The sequence below is a fragment of the Chrysemys picta genome, chromosome 22 (assembly GCF_011386835.1).
Source record: "Chrysemys picta bellii isolate R12L10 chromosome 22, ASM1138683v2, whole genome shotgun sequence".
Lineage (NCBI taxonomy): Eukaryota > Metazoa > Chordata > Testudines > Emydidae > Chrysemys > Chrysemys picta.
In genome coordinates, this window is record NC_088812.1 from 3,601,743 (window position 1) to 3,618,014 (window position 16,272).

General features: G+C 63.8%; 1 protein-coding gene and 1 pseudogene across 1 annotated transcript; one reads left to right on the forward strand and one right to left on the reverse strand.

The window, feature by feature from the left end:
• Positions 1 to 498: 498 nt before the first annotated feature.
• ELOF1 (elongation factor 1) lies at positions 499 to 5,952 on the forward strand. Its single transcript, XM_065576408.1, has 4 exons — positions 499 to 632; positions 1,203 to 1,318; positions 2,880 to 2,950; positions 4,060 to 5,952. The coding sequence occupies exons 2-4, from the start codon at positions 1,203 to 1,205 to the stop codon at positions 4,122 to 4,124; spliced, it is 252 nt and encodes an 83-aa protein (XP_065432480.1). The 5' UTR covers positions 499 to 632; the 3' UTR covers positions 4,125 to 5,952.
• Positions 3,023 to 3,158, reverse strand: LOC112058935 (U1 spliceosomal RNA; annotated as a pseudogene).
• Positions 5,953 to 16,272: the final 10,320 nt, after the last annotated feature.

Genomic DNA, 16,272 nt, shown 5'->3' on the forward strand with positions numbered 1-16,272 from the left:
AACCCCGGCGTCCTGGCCAAAGCCTGACCTGGGGGCGTCTGTTCTGCCCCCCCCCCCGCCCCCCACTTCCTGGCTGGGGGGCGGGGCTGGGGGGCAGCTGCCCCGAAAGCGGAATGAGCCCCGGGGGGGGGAGCTCTGGGGGGGTCCCGGGGGGGACTCTGGGGGGGGTCCCGGGGGGGTCCCAGCCTCCCTCGTTCCCTTTGCTGGGGGGGAACCAGAATCCAGGCGTTTGTGTGACGTCACCCAGACCTGTTCCGGGGGGGGGGAGGGGAAGCCCCGCCCCAGGGCCCAGTTGGGGCTTCTCCGGCCCCACCAACACCGAGCCGCGGAGCCCGGGGAGGCTCCTCCCGCCCCGAGCTCCCCCCGCCCACCGCGGCCGCCATCTTGGAAACAGCCAGAGCGCCCGGTGAGCCACTTCCGGTTCTGGTACCACCCCTCCCCCCCGCGCTCTGACCTCATTTCCTCCTGCCGCTGCTGTCAATCATTCCGCATCCCGCGCGCTCGGCCCGAGGCCAGCCAATGGCAGCCGGCGGGGTGGGCGGGGCGAGCGTGTTTCTCTTCCGGTTCGGCGCAGGAAGTGCCGGTCGCGGTTGGAAACGCGGCCGGGGCGGGAGGCTGGAGGCAGGGGACAGGTGAGGCCTGAGAGCGACCCCCCCCCCCCCGGCTCTGGCCCCTCCCCCTCCCCGTAGCCTGGTCGCAGCTCGGGGGGCGCTGGGCTCCTGTGACGTGTATCCGGGGGGAGCCCCCGTGGGGGGGGCGCTGGGCCCCTGTGACGTGTACCCGGGGGGAGCCCCCATGGGGGGGGGCGCTGGGCTCCTGTGACGTGTACCCGGGGGGAGCCCCCATGGGGGGGGCGCTGGGCCCCTGTGACGTGTACCCGGGGGGAGCCCCCATGGGGGGGGGCGCTGGGCCCCTGTGACGTGTACCCGGGGGGAGCCCCCATGGGGGGGCGCTGGGCCCCTGTGCCCCGTAGCTGGGGGGAGGGGTTTGATGCCCCACCAGCTGTGATAATGGGCGGGGTTTAAATCCAGCCCCAGAGAGCATATCTGCCCCCATCTCCTTGTAGCCCCCCACGCTCACTCCTGGGCGCCCTGGAGCTGGGGGGAGGTGCGGTGGATGAAGGAGAAAGGGCAGCACGCGTGATTCCCCCGGGCCCTTAGAGGACTGACGCTTTCCCTCTCCTCTGTGCCTTGCACGCAAAGATGGGCCGCAGGAAGTCAAAGCGGAAGCCCCCACCCAAGAAGAAGATGACGGGCACCCTGGAGACGCAGTTCACCTGCCCCTTCTGTAACCACGAGAAGTCCTGTGATGTCAAAATGTAAGTGGGTGGGCCGGAGAGGCCTCTCTGGTTCTCACGGTGGGGGGCGCAGCCCGCTGACCTGCCGTGTTAGTGCCCATTAGGGTACACTTATGGGGGCTGCGGCTCTCGGGGTGCAGGGGATGCGCTGATTCCCACCTGGCGCTGGATCAGGAAGTCCCCACAATGTGGGGTTCGGTGCATTATTGGGCCAACACCACTCATTCTCTGAAACCTCTTGTGCTGGCCGCTGCTGGAGACAGGACACTAGGCTGTTGCCTTGGCTCAGTATGACAGAGGGAGGGAACCGGGCTAGATTGGCCCGTTGGTTTGATCCAGTATGGTAGCAAGGGACAAAACCAGGTAGATATTAATACCTAGTTCTTATAGGGAGGCTAGAGCACTAGGCCAGGACTCCAGATAGGTTGGTTCTATTTCTGGCTCTGCCACTGGTCTGCTGGATGACCGTGGGCATGTCACTTTACCTCCCTCTGCCTCAGTTTCCCCATCTGTAAAATGGGAATAATAATACCAACCTCCTTTGTAAAGTGCTTTGAGATCTGTGGATGAAAAGTGCTAGATGAGAGCCAGGGGTGGTTATTACTATTATTATTATTATTTATTATTATTATAGCACTTTTCATCAGTAGATTGATGATCCTGTTTGTCAGATCTGGCATGGTAAGGAAGGGGAACGTTACTGGGTAAGCTGGGCCAATTGGTCTCTTCCGATTGGAGATGGGAGCCACGCTAGAAGGGGTCCATTTGGTTTGATCTGGTACAGGTAGAGGGTGGGATACAGAGCTAGACTGGCCCATTGGATTGATTGGTGTGGTATAACCTACATCTGTGACAAGAGCCGTATGAAAGCATTTCAGTAACTTATTTTTAAATGGTGCAAGTGAGCAACAGACATTAGCAACACAGTAAGAGGGTTTGGGTTTTTGCTATATCCCCATCAGCATGGCTGTGCATGTGCTGGGTCATGTCCATAAAAGTAATAGGAAAGTGCAGCAAGATTTCCCTATTAGGAATTTTTTCCTAATCTTCGTCCCGTTTTCCTGTATTTGAGCGTATAATGAACCACACTGGAACTCAGGTTTGTACCATCTCAAATGCTTCCCCTCCCCCTTCAGAGCAGGCAGATGGTTTGCACATTTTTATGTTTGTTTGTTTTTCTTTTAGCCTACTGCCTGTGTTTAGTTCTCTTAACTTCTCCTAAATCCTGAGACAGAACATGGTCCGTTGGTTAAAGCAGAAGACTAGGAGTCAGGACTCCTGGGTTCTTTTTCCAGCTCTTGCAACCAACTTGCTTTGTGATCACGTTGGGCAAGTTGCTTCCCTTCCACTCACTCGTTTCCCTGTCAGTAAAATGTGAATAACTGTAGTAGCTCTTGGGTTGTGATGCTTCATTTGTTAATGCTGTGTTTTGTTTCAGTGGGTGCTATGGAAGAGAAGTGTATTCTTCTCTTAAGTCAATTTTTCTAACCACTTGCTCTTGTTTGTTTGCTCTTTGAACTTCCATTCGTCTTGCTCTTTGGAAATATTTGCTATTGTTGGAATATTGTTTTCTCTGTTCCAGGGACCGGGCTCGGAACACTGGCGTGATCTCATGTACTGTGTGTCTGGAAGAATTTCAGACTCCCATAACGTGTATCCTTTGCACTGCTAATGACTGAACCTTTACTGTAGTTTTTTTTCCCATGGATTTTTTTTTTTAAATGCCAGGGGAAAGCACGAACGCAGTCCCCCACTGCCACAAATTATGCAGTCAAGTTTCCTGCATTTGGGGAAATCGCAGGGGTCAGCACACCCGCAGCACACCTTCACGATCATGGTATCTCCCCTACCAGGAGGGAAATGTATTTTCCGTGCAGTTCTACTTCAGCCACAGAGGTCTTGGAGTTCCGGTTTTGCTGAGTCCCCAGAACTTTGCCGACGTGAAGTGTCCAAGTATCTGCAAAATTAGAACCTGCTCTGGTTGCAGTCAGATCCCTGCCTGGGGTTCGGTGCAGAGCTGCTTGTGGTATCTTGGCACTTCTTGTTCCAGCCCGTGATGGAAACTGGAAGCAAAGAGGCAGTAGCTAAAATAACTAGACAGTCATACAGCCCTGCTCATAGATTCCAAGGCCAGAAGGAACCATTGTGACCATCTAGTCTGACCTGGCTAACGCAGGTCACAGGACTTCCCCAAAATAATTTTGTTTGAACTAGGAAAACATCCAATCTTGATCCTGTCAGTGACGCAAGGAAAAAACTTGGGTGGTGCATGTAGCTGTTAGGAACTGAGTCCAGAAGCACACGTTAAAAAATAGAATTAACTTCCCATCTTGCTTTCACGTGTTGGCCTTTATCATCCTGCAGCAGCATGAGATGATTGCTTGGATAGCATGTTCTTAGTCCATGTCCACACTAGGGTGAGAATCATGGTTGGTATGACGGAGTTAAATGTTAGCAAGGCTGTCTGCTAACTTCACCCTGGAGGTGCCTCGGTTTCCCCATCTCTAAGGTGGGGCTAATGATACTTGCCTCCCTTCAGAAGGTGCTTTGAGATGGACTGCTGAAAAGTGCAAGGGCGGGACAGAGTGGCACTGGTGTTTGTCCCACTGTGCCGTCATAAAGGGCCAGCAGACAGGTCTTGTGGGGAAGAGTCGGAAAGGTGCAAAGAAAATTTCTTAAGCTCCCAGTGCAAGATGAAGCCCATGCTTCAGGGGAGGTGGTGGTGTTTTGGTGTCATCTTCCTTGACCTTTGACCCTCTCAGATCTTTCAGAACCGGTGGACGTGTACAGTGATTGGATAGACGCTTGTGAGGCGGCCAATCAGTAGCAGCAACTGGGCGGGACGCTCATTTGTGCTAATTCTGGATATTACAGTATTTTGTATGTGGAAAAAAATGTACTAGTTCCATACCACGAGACAATCGGGGGCTTGGGAGAAGGTGGCTGGGTTTTTTATTAGCTTTTCCATTCAAGGGTCTTTTTATAGCTACTGTTCCTTTTTGTGAATTACCCTGAGGCCAATTTAGACCCATGCACTTTTCATCAGTGTGACGCTGTTCAGGGACACTTTGGAAATGCTGCTCTAGTTAAGGGGGGCGGGGGCGGAGAGGAGCGTTTTGTTTTGCTCAGCCCAGCAGTTTGAAAGTTCACAAGATAAGAAACGACTTGTCACCATGATTAAACGGCAACAGTTAATAATAAAAAAAAAAAGTCCGGCACTACTCCTTGTCTGGCCAAGCGGTGTCCTTTTGCAATGCTGGCTGGATCCCTGTTGGAATAGGCTATATCTTCCCTTCCACTCTGCTTTGAATAACAGTTGAAACGGTGATGCAGAGGCAGTTTTGTCTAGTGGTTAGAGCAGGGCAGCAGGTTATCTGGAGTCCTGGGTTCTTTTCCTGTGACTTCCACCAGCTTCCAGTGTGATGCTGGGCAAGTCGCTTCCCCTCTTAGCACCTCAGTTTCTCCCTTTAAATCAGAGTGAATAACACTGATCTTTGTAAAGTGCTTTGAGATCTTCGGACACAAAGTGTGATAGAAATGTAAGATCGTCCCTCCCGCAGTCCCAGTTCTGGATGTTGGCTTTTGGCTAGCTCTCTCCAGCAGACTCATTGGCACAGAAAAGTCCCCAGCCGACCCATTTAACTTTGACTTACCTAAACGGGGGCACTGCTGTACTTGATTTACATTCTCCAGTGCCGGGTAAACTGGTTTGACTGAGCCATTTGTCAGCAAACAGGACGACCACGGACACAGATGTCTGCTTTTCTCAGACAGGTCCCCTTGCAGCAGTTTTGCTCATTTGTCTCTTAAGCAAAATACAGCAAAACTTCAGTACTGGAGGGTGGGAAGTGAGTCAGGCTGGAGAACTGGGGGCGGGGGATGAGGGGAAGGGAGACGGGCGTCTACGGCACGGAAGGCTGAGGATCCGATAATGATTTTTGTTACAACGCTTTCTTGAGTCTGGTCGTGGTGTCAAATGTGTGTTACCTTCTGAACGCCCAGACGCTAGACTGAGCAAACCCTCTGCTTCTTCGGCTTGCAGATCGGTTTGGTGCTCACGGCTCTGATTTATTTTGGGGAGAACTTCCCTCTCTCTTAGCTTCAAAACGTTCGCCTGTGTTCTGATGCCGCAGTTACTCAGGGGCTCGCAAGAGGCAATCGCTCAGCCGTTGGCGCCACTGAGTTTTAAGGTGGTGGCAGATCCCTGGCTGAACTGATCTGGGGCCTGTAGTGAATGGGCAGAGGATTGTTTGCAAGGGGGCATGTGAATCGGAGTGAGAGAAGGGATGGGAGGATGGGCTAAATTAGCCACCTTGGCCTCCCTTGGCTTTTACCTGCTGCTTTTAACTTGAGGAAATTCTTACTGTATGAAGAGGTTTCCTTTGATCTTCCTGGATGGTACCAGCAGCGCCTGGAGCTCCTTCCTGGACACTGATGATTTACAAGCCCCTGCCTCGGGAAGCTGCATGGGCTGGGGATTAAGCTGTTTTGAATTCCAGGCTGGGTTTGGACACCTTTCCCCGTGTGGGGGTGCAAAGAAGGGTGTAGCAAGCGGCTGTCCTGGTTTCGTTTGGGGTTTGTTTTGGGAGGGGGGCTCTTTAGAAATTGTTTGCAGTGGTAGAATGTCCCATTAATAAATGCCATTATGGGGGGAAGTGGTCTTCGTGTGTCCTTTATCGTCGTTGGTGTCATATGGATTCTGGGCCGAGTGCCCGGACTCATTTCCCCGAGGCAGGCGGGCGTTTGCGCAAGCCACACGCCTGTATGAGAGAGACAAGCAGCGGTAGTAGGACAGGCTGCGTACTTTGCCCATCTCTGCAAATTCCCTCCCTGCTCTGTGCCTCAGTTTCCCCTTTCGTAAAACGGGGGTTAATCTCTTAAATGTGCTGCAAGTATTTGGGGTTTCTGCCTTGCAAGGCTGAAGAGCCGAACGGAACTGCTAGGATTCCACATCTGGTGATTTACTGCCCCTTACCCATCCCCTCTAGCTCTGTCAACTGACCGTTTATGGTATGTCAACAACAAAAACCCAAACAAACCCCCGGCAGTGGGTCTCGGAGCCTGGGTCGGCGGCCGGGGGCAGATTGCGGGGTGGGGCTAAAAATAGCCGTGTAGCCGTTCCTGCCTGGGCTCCGAGACCTGGCCCCCTTGCCAGGATTCAGAGCCCGGGCTCCAGCCCGACTCGCACCGTTAGCCCTGCAGCATGGGCTGCCCGAGTCACCCGCTGGGGTCGGGGCCGCAAGGCTCTGAGTCACCCGGGCCGCAGGCTGTCGCTGACGTAGTGTCCTAGAGGGGAGGCGGGTTCTGTGACCCTGGAATGGCCAACGCAGGCTTCCTGGCTCAGCGAAATGAGCCGACACTACACGGGGCTGCGGTCCAGCGAAGGACAAAAGGCTGCAGCGGGAGTAGTTGGGGTGGAAGAAAATCAGCTGAGCAGGCGCTATTTGTTCTGGAAGCCTCTGCTGGGTAAACAGCTCGTAAAAGCAGCCGGGCCCTGACTAGGGGTCTGGTGAGAGCTCTCGGGGCCCTTCGCACTCTGCACCATGTGCTGTAACCAGTTCCCTTGTGTCCTTTAGAAGCTGGGGGGATGTGGCTCTCGCAGGGCAGGGGCTGAGAACACTGGCTGCGGGGCCTGGCTGAGCCATGCTCCTCAATCCCGACCCACAGCCCCCGGCTAGCCCAGCCCTGTCCCCCCAGCTCTGCCCGTGCCCCTCAGTCCTGACCCACAGCCCCTGCTCGCCCAGCCCTGTGCCCCTCAGTCCTGACCCACAGCCCCCTGATAGCCCAGCCCTGTGCCCCTCAGTCCTGACCCACAGCCCCCTGCTAGCCCAGCCCTTTCCCCCCAGCTCTGCCCGTGCCCCTCAGTCCTGACCCACAGCCCCCTGATAGCCCAGCCCTGTGCCCCTCAGTCCTGACCCACAGCCCCCTGCTAGCCCAGCCCTTTCCCCCCAGCTCTGCCCGTGCCCCTCAGTCCTGACCCACAGCCCGCTGATAGCCCAGCCCTGTCCCCTCAGTGCTGATCCACAGCCCCCTGCTATCCTAGCCCTGTCCCCTCAGTCCTGACCCACAGCCCCCTGCCAGCCCAGCCCTGTCCCCCCAGCTCTGCCCGTGCCCCTCAGTGCTGACCCACAGCCCCCTGCTCGCCCAGCCCTGTCCCCTCAGTCCTGACCCACAGCCCCCTGCTAGCCCAGCCCGGTCCCCTCAGTCCTGACCCACAGCCCCCTGCTAGCCCAGCCCTGTCCCCCCAGCTCTGCCCGTGCCCCTCAGTCCTGACCCACAGCCCCCTGCTATCCTAGCCCTGTCCCCTCAGTCCTGACCCACAGCCCCCTGCCAGCCCAGCCCTGTCCCCCCAGCTCTGCCCGTGCCCCTCAGTCCTGACCCACAGCCCCCTGCCAGCCCAGCCCTGTCCCCCCAGCTCTGCCCGTGCCCCTCAGTCCTGACCCACAGCCCCCTGCCAGCCCAGCCCTGTCCCCCCAGCTCTGCCCGTGCCCCTCAGTCCTGACCCACAGCCCCCTGCCAGCCCAGCCCTGTCCCCCCAGCTCTGCCCGTGCCCCTCAGTCCTGACCCACAGCCCCCTGCTATCAGCCCTGTCCCCTCAGTCCTGACCCACAGCCCCCTGCTAGCCCAGCCCTGTCCCCTCAGTCCTGACCCACAGCCCCCTGCCAGCCCAGCCCTGTCCCCCCAGCTCTGCCCGTGCCCCTCAGTCCTGACCCACAGCCCCTGCTCGCCCAGCCCTGTGCCCCTCAGTCCTGACCCACAGCCCCCTGATAGCCCAGCCCTGTGCCCCTCAGTCCTGACCCACAGCCCCCTGCTAGCCCAGCCCTTTCCCCCCAGCTCTGCCCGTGCCCCTCAGTCCTGACCCACAGCCCGCTGATAGCCCAGCCCTGTCCCCTCAGTGCTGATCCACAGCCCCCTGCTATCCTAGCCCCTGTCCCCTCAGTCCTGACCCACAGCCCCCTGCCAGCCCAGCCCTGTCCCCCCAGCTCTGCCCGTGCCCCTCAGTGCTGACCCACAGCCCCCTGCTCGCCCAGCCCTGTCCCCTCAGTCCTGACCCACAGCCCCCTGCTAGCCCAGCCCGGTCCCCTCAGTCCTGACCCACAGCCCCCTGCTAGCCCAGCCCTGTCCCCCCAGCTCTGCCCGTGCCCCTCAGTCCTGACCCACAGCCCCCTGCTATCCTAGCCCTGTCCCCTCAGTCCTGACCCACAGCCCCCTGCCAGCCCAGCCCTGTCCCCCCAGCTCTGCCCGTGCCCCTCAGTCCTGACCCACAGCCCCCTGCCAGCCCAGCCCTGTCCCCCCAGCTCTGCCCGTGCCCCTCAGTCCTGACCCACAGCCCCCTGCCAGCCCAGCCCTGTCCCCCCAGCTCTGCCCGTGCCCCTCAGTCCTGACCCACAGCCCCCTGCCAGCCCAGCCCTGTCCCCCCAGCTCTGCCCGTGCCCCTCAGTCCTGACCCACAGCCCCCTGCTATCCTAGCCCTGTCCCCTCAGTCCTGACCCACAGCCCCCTGCTAGCCCAGCCCTGTCCCCTCAGTCCTGACCCACAGCCCCCTGCCAGCCCAGCCCTGTCCCCCCAGCTCTGCCCGTGCCCCTCAGTCCTGACCCACAGCCCCCTGCTCGCCCAGCCCTGTGCCCCTCAGTCCTGACCCACAGCCCCCTGATAGCCCAGCCCTGTGCCCCTCAGTCCTGACCCACAGCCCCCTGCTAGCCCAGCCCTTTCCCCCCAGCTCTGCCCGTGCCCCTCAGTCCTGACCCACAGCCCGCTGATAGCCCAGCCCTGTCCCCTCAGTGCTGATCCACAGCCCCCTGCTATCCTAGCCCTGTCCCCTCAGTCCTGACCCACAGCCCCCTGCCAGCCCAGCCCTGTCCCCCCAGCTCTGCCCGTGCCCCTCAGTGCTGACCCACAGCCCCCTGCTCGCCCAGCCCTGTCCCCTCAGTCCTGACCCACAGCCCCCTGCTAGCCCAGCCCGGTCCCCTCAGTCCTGACCCACAGCCCCCTGCTAGCCCAGCCCTGTCCCCCCAGCTCTGCCCGTGCCCCTCAGTCCTGACCCACAGCCCCCTGCTATCCTAGCCCTGTCCCCTCAGTCCTGACCCACAGCCCCCTGCCAGCCCAGCCCTGTCCCCCCAGCTCTGCCCGTGCCCCTCAGTCCTGACCCACAGCCCCCTGCCAGCCCAGCCCTGTCCCCCCAGCTCTGCCCGTGCCCCTCAGTCCTGACCCACAGCCCCCTGCCAGCCCAGCCCTGTCCCCCCAGCTCTGCCCGTGCCCCTCAGTCCTGACCCACAGCCCCCTGCCAGCCCAGCCCTGTCCCCCCAGCTCTGCCCGTGCCCCTCAGTCCTGACCCACAGCCCCCTGCTATCCTAGCCCTGTCCCCTCAGTCCTGACCCACAGCCCCCTGCTAGCCCAGCCCTGTCCCCTCAGTCCTGACCCACAGCCCCCTGCCAGCCCAGCCCTGTCCCCCCAGCTCTGCCCGTGCCCCTCAGTCCTGACCCACAGCCCCTGCTCGCCCAGCCCTGTGCCCCTCAGTCCTGACCCACAGCCCCCTGATAGCCCAGCCCTGTGCCCCTCAGTCCTGACCCACAGCCCCCTGCTAGCCCAGCCCTTTCCCCCCAGCTCTGCCCGTGCCCCTCAGTCCTGACCCACAGCCCGCTGATAGCCCAGCCCTGTCCCCTCAGTGCTGATCCACAGCCCCCTGCTATCCTAGCCCTGTCCCCTCAGTCCTGACCCACAGCCCCCTGCCAGCCCAGCCCTGTCCCCCCAGCTCTGCCCGTGCCCCTCAGTGCTGACCCACAGCCCCCTGCTCGCCCAGCCCTGTCCCCTCAGTCCTGACCCACAGCCCCCTGCTAGCCCAGCCCGGTCCCCTCAGTCCTGACCCACAGCCCCCTGCTAGCCCAGCCCTGTCCCCCCAGCTCTGCCCGTGCCCCTCAGTCCTGACCCACAGCCCCCCTGCTATCCTAGCCCTGTCCCCTCAGTCCTGACCCACAGCCCCCTGCCAGCCCAGCCCTGTCCCCCCAGCTCTGCCCGTGCCCCTCAGTCCTGACCCACAGCCCCCTGCCAGCCCAGCCCTGTCCCCCCAGCTCTGCCCGTGCCCCTCAGTCCTGACCCACAGCCCCCTGCCAGCCCAGCCCTGTCCCCCCAGCTCTGCCCGTGCCCCTCAGTCCTGACCCACAGCCCCCTGCCAGCCCAGCCCTGTCCCCCCAGCTCTGCCCGTGCCCCTCAGTCCTGACCCACAGCCCCCTGCTATCCTAGCCCTGTCCCCTCAGTCCTGACCCACAGCCCCCTGCTAGCCCAGCCCTGTCCCCTCAGTCCTGACCCACAGCCCCCTGCCAGCCCAGCCCTGTCCCCCCAGCTCTGCCCGTGCCCCTCAGTCCTGACCCACAGCCCCCTGCCAGCCCAGCCCTGTCCCCCCAGCTCTGCCCGTGCCCCTCAGTCCTGACCCACAGCCCCCTGCTATCCTAGCCCTGTCCCCTCAGTCCTGACCCACAGCCCCCTGCTAGCCCAGCCCTGTCCCCTCAGTCCTGACCCACAGCCCCCTGCCAGCCCAGCCCTGTCCCCCCAGCTCTGCCCGTGCCCCTCAGTCCTGACCCACAGCCCCCTGCTATCCTAGCCCTGTCCCCTCAGTCCTGACCCACAGCCCCCTGCCAGCCCAGCCCTGTCCCCCCAGCTCTGCCCGTGCCCCTCAGTCCTGACCCACAGCCCCCTGCCAGCCCAGCCCTGTCCCCCCAGCTCTGCCCGTGCCCCTCAGTCCTGACCCACAGCCCCCTGCCAGCCCAGCCCTGTCCCCCCAGCTCTGCCCGTGCCCCTCAGTCCTGACCCACAGCCCCCTGCCAGCCCAGCCTGACCCACAGCCTGCCAGCCCAGCCCTGTCCCCCCAGCTCTGCCCGTGCCCCTCAGTCCTGACCCACAGCCCCCTGCTATCCTAGCCCTGTCCCCTCAGTCAGCTGCAAGCCAGCCCTGCCCCCAGCCTGCCCGTGCCAGTCCTGACAGCCCCCTGCCAGCCCAGCCCTGTCCCCCAGCTCTGCCCGTGCCCCTCAGTCCTGACCCACAGCCCCCTGCCAGCCCAGCCCTGTCCCCCCAGCTCTGCCCGTGCCCCTCAGTCCTGACCCACAGCCCCCTGCCAGCCCAGCCCTGTCCCCCCAGCTCTGCCCGTGCCCCTTCAGTCCTGACCCACAGCCCACTGCCAGCCCAGCCCTGTCCCCCCAGCTCTGCCCGTGCCCCTCAGTCCTGACCCACAGCCCCTGCCAGCCCAGCCCTGTCCCCCCAGCTCTGGCCCGTGCCCCTCAGTCCTGACCCACAGCCCCCTGCCAGCCCAGCCCTGTCCCCCCAGCTCTGCCCGTGCCCCTCAGTCCTGACCCACAGCCCCCTGCCAGCCCCAGCCCTGTCCCCCCAGCTCTGCCCGTGCCCCTCAGTCCTGACCCACAGCCCCCTGCCAGCCCAGCCCTGTCCCCCCAGCTCTGCCCGTGCCCCTCAGTCCTGACCCACAGCCCCCTGCCAGCCCAGCCCTGTCCCCCCAGCTCTGCCCGTGCCCCTCAGTCCTGACCCACAGCCCCCTGCCAGCCCAGCCCTGTCCCCCCAGCTCTGCCCGTGCCCCTCAGTCCTGACCCACAGCCCCCTGCTATCCTAGCCCTGTCCCCTCAGTCCTGACCCACAGCCCCTGCTAGCCCAGCCCTGTCCCCTCAGTCCTGACCCACAGCCCCTGCCAGCCCAGCCCTGTCCCCCCAGCTCTGCCCGTGCCCCTCAGTCCTGACCCACAGCCCCTGCTCGCCCAGCCCTGTGCCCCTCAGTCCTGACCCACAGCCCCCTGATAGCCCAGCCCTGTGCCCCTCAGTCCTGACCCACAGCCCCCTGCTAGCCCAGCCCTTTCCCCCCAGCTCTGCCCGTGCCCCTCAGTCCTGACCCACAGCCCGCTGATAGCCCAGCCCTGTCCCCTCAGTGCTGATCCACAGCCCCCTGCTATCCTAGCCCTGTCCCCTCAGTCCTGACCCACAGCCCCCTGCCAGCCCAGCCCGTCCCCCCAGCTCTGCCCGTGCCCCTCAGTGCTGACCCCACAGCCCCCTGCTCGCCCAGCCCTGTCCCCTCAGTCCTGACCCACAGCCCCCTGCTAGCCCAGCCCGGTCCCCTCACGTCCTGACCCACAGCCCCCTGCTAGCCCAGCCCCTGTCCCCCCCAGCTCTGCCCGTGCCCCTCAGTCCTGACCCACAGCCCCCTGCTATCCTAGCCCTGTCCCCTCAGGTCCTGACCCACAGCCCCCTGCCAGCCCAGCCCTGTCCCCCCAGCTCTGCCCGTGCCCTCAGTCCTGACCCACAGCCCCCTGCCAGCCCAGCCCTGTCCCCCCAGCTCTGCCCGTGCCCCTCAGTCCTGACCCACAGCCCCCTGCCAGCCCAGCCCTGTCCACCCAGCTCTGCCGTGCCCCTCAGTCCTGACCCACAGCCCCCTGCCAGCCCAGCCCTGTCCCCCAGCTCTGCCCGTGCCCCTCAGTCCTGACCCACAGCCCCCTGCTATCCTAGCCCTGTCCCCTCAGTCCTGACCCACAGCCCCCTGCTAGCCCAGCCCTGTCCCCTCAGTCCTGACCCACAGCCCCCTGCCAGCCCAGCCCTGTCCCCCCAGCTCTGCCCGTGCCCCTCAGTCCTGACCCACAGCCCCTGCTCGCCCAGCCCTGTGCCCCTCAGTCCTGACCCACAGCCCCCTGATAGCCCAGCCCTGTGCCCCTCAGTTCCTGACCCACAGCCCCCTGCTAGCCCAGCCCTTTCCCCCCAGCTCTGCCCGTGCCCTCAGTCCTGACCCACAGCCCGCTGATAGCCCAGCCCTGTCCCCTCAGTGCTGATCCACAGCCCCCTGCTATCCTAGCCCTGTCCCCTCAGTCCTGACCACAGCCCCCTGCCAGCCCAGCCCTGTCCCCCCAGCTCTGCCCGTGCCCCTCAGTGCTGACCCACAGCCCCCTGCTCGCCCAGCCCTGTCCCCTCAGTCCTGACCCACATGCCCCCTGCTAGCCCAGCCCGGTCCCCTCAGTCCTGACCCACAGCCCCCTGCTAGCCCAGCCCTGTCCCCCCAGCTCTGCCCGTGCCCCTCAGTCCTGACCCACAGCCCCCTGCTATCCTAGCCCTGTCCCCTCAGTCCTGACCCACAGCCCCCTGCCAGCCCAGCCCTGTCCCCCCAGCTCTGCCCGTGCCCCTCAGTCCTGACCCACAGCCCCCTGCCAGCCCAGCCCTGTCCCCCCAGCTCTGCCCGTGCCCCTCAGTCCTGACCCACAGCCCCCTGCCAGCCCAGCCCTGTCCCCCCAGCTCTGCCCGTGCCCCTCAGTCCTGACCCACAGCCCCCTGCCAGCCCAGCCCTGTCCCCCCAGCTCTGCCCGTGCCCCTCAGTCCTGACCCACAGCCCCCTGCTATCCTAGCCCTGTCCCCTCAGTCCTGACCCACAGCCCCCTGCTAGCCCAGCCCTGTCCCCTCAGTCCTGACCCACAGCCCCCTGCCAGCCCAGCCCTGTCCCCCCAGCTCTGCCCGTGCCCCTCAGTCCTGACCCACAGCCCCTGCTCGCCCAGCCCTGTGCCCCTCAGTCCTGACCCACAGCCCCCTGATAGCCCAGCCCTGTGCCCCTCAGTCCTGACCCACAGCCCCTGCTAGCCCAGCCCTTTCCCCCCAGCTCTGCCCGTGCCCCTCAGTCCTGACCCACAGCCCGCTGATAGCCCAGCCCTGTCCCCTCAGTGCTGATCCACAGCCCCCTGCTATCCTAGCCCTGTCCCTCAGTCCTGACCCACAGCCCCCTGCCAGCCCAGCCCTGTCCCCCCAGCTCTGCCCGTGCCCCTCAGTGGCTGACCCACAGCCCCCTGCTCGCCCAGCCCTGTCCCCTCAGTCCTGACCCACAGCCCCCTGCTAGCCCAGCCCGGTCCCCTCAGTCCTGACCCACAGCCCCCTGCTTAGCCCAGCCCTGTCCCCCCAGCTCTGCCCGTGCCCCTCAGTCCCTGACCCACAGCCCCCTGCTATCCTAGCCCTGTCCCCTCAGTCCTGACCCACAGCCCCTGCGCAGCCCAGCCCTGTCCCCCCAGCTCTGCCCGTGCCCCCTCAGTCCTGACCCACAGCCCCCTGCCAGCCCAGCCCTGTCCCCCCAGCTCTGCCCGTGCCCCTCAGTCCTGACCCACAGCCCCCTGCCAGCCCAGCCCTGTCCCCCCAGCTCTGCCCGTGCCCCTCAGTCCTGACCCACAGCCCCCTGCCAGCCCAGCCCTGTCCCCCCAGCTCTGCCCGTGCCCCTCAGTCCTGACCCACAGCCCCCTGCTATCCTAGCCCTGTCCCCTCAGTCCTGACCCACAGCCCCCTGCTAGCCCAGCCCTGTCCCCTCAGTCCTGACCACAGCCCCCTGCCAGCCCAGCCCTGTCCCCCCAGCTCTGCCCGTGCCCTCAGTCCTGACCCACAGCCCCCTGCCAGCCCAGCCCTGTCCCCCCAGCTCTGCCCGTGCCCCTCAGTCCTGACCACAGCCCCCTGCTATCCTAGCCCTGTCCCCTCAGTCCTGACCCACAGCCCCCTGCTAGCCCAGCCCTGTCCCCTCAGTCCTGACCCACAGCCCCCTGCCAGCCCAGCCCTGTCCCCCCAGCTCTGCCCGTGCCCCTCAGTCCTGACCCACAGCCCCCTGCTATCCTAGCCCTGTCCCCTCAGTCCTGACCCACAGCCCCCTGCCAGCCCAGCCCTGTCCCCCCAGCTCTGCCCGTGCCCCTCAGTCCTGACCCACAGCCCCCTGCCAGCCCAGCCCTGTCCCCCCCAGCTCTGCCCGTGCCCCTCAGTCCTGACCCACAGCCCCCTGCCAGCCCAGCCCTGTCCCCCCAGCTCTGCCCGTGCCCCTCAGTCCTGACCCACAGCCCCCTGCCAGCCCAGCCCTGTCCCCCCAGCTCTGCCCGTGCCCCTCAGTCCTGACCCACAGCCCCCTGCCAGCCCAGCCCTGTCCCCCCAGCTCTGCCCGTGCCCCTCAGTCCTGACCCACAGCCCCCTGCCAGCCCAGCCCTGTCCCCCCAGCTCTGCCCGTGCCCCTCAGTCCTGACCCACAGCCCCCTGCCAGCCCAGCCCTGTCCCCCCAGCTCTGCCCGTGCCCCTCAGTCCTGACCCACAGCCCACTGCCAGCCCAGCCCTGTCCCCCCAGCTCTGCCCGTGCCCCTCAGTCCTGACCCACAGCCCCCTGCCAGCCCAGCCCTGTCCCCCCAGCTCTGCCCGTGCCCCTCAGTCCTGACCCACAGCCCCCTGCCAGCCCAGCCCTGTCCCCCCAGCTCTGCCCGTGCCCCTCAGTCCTGACCCACAGCCCACTGCCAGCCCAGCCCTGTCCCCCCAGCTCTGCCCGTGCCCCTCAGTCCTGACCCACAGCCCCCTGCCAGCCCAGCCCTGTCCCCCCAGCTCTGCCCGTGCCCCTCAGTCCTGACCCACAGCCCCCTGCCAGCCCAGCCCTGTCCCCCCAGCTCTGCCCGTGCCCCTCAGTCCTCACCCAGGCCCCTGCCATCCTTGCCCTAGACTTCCTGCATGCACAGCTTTGCTCGTCCTTCTCCATTCTGGCCCGTTGCTCCCCTGCTATCCTGTGCTATCATCCTCCCGTCTCCATTGCCCCAGGCCTGCCTACGTCCCTCCGTGGAAATCCTCGCCCTGTTTCCGGGCTTGGGGCTCTCGTGCGCACACCCTGCAAGTCGTCCTGAGCTAGAGGGCGGTTTGAAGGGCAGAGTAGCCATTGTGGCCTTGCATGAGCCCATCACCGGCAGAGGCAAAAGGCCGGTCACTCAGACGCTCCTCCTGACTTCCAGCCTGAGCCAGTGTGGCCTTGAACCGCGGCAGCCAGGTAGTAACAGCGCAGAGTATGCGACGTGCTCCGGGGAGGGAGGAGGTTACTTAGTGCTTAAACCTCCCTCTCTCCCTTAATCTTTCCTTCTCCGGCTCTGTAGCGTGGCATAGCGTCCTAGCCACGTCGCACTGGACGGGACCTCGCTAGGTTGTCTACTCCAGGGCCCTGCACCAAAG

Bases quoted from the DNA above. Each gene is read 5' to 3' on its own strand.
- ELOF1 (XM_065576408.1), top strand. From the start codon at position 1,203: ATGGGCCGCAGGAAGTCAAAGCGGAAGCCCCCACCCAAGAAGAAGATG. The intron at 1,319-2,879 runs GTAAGTGGGTGG...TCTCTGTTCCAG, and splicing joins AAGTCCTGTGATGTCAAAAT to GGACCGGGCTCGGAACACTG. The intron at 2,951-4,059 runs GTATCCTTTGCA...TGACCCTCTCAG, and splicing joins ATTTCAGACTCCCATAACGT to ATCTTTCAGAACCGGTGGAC.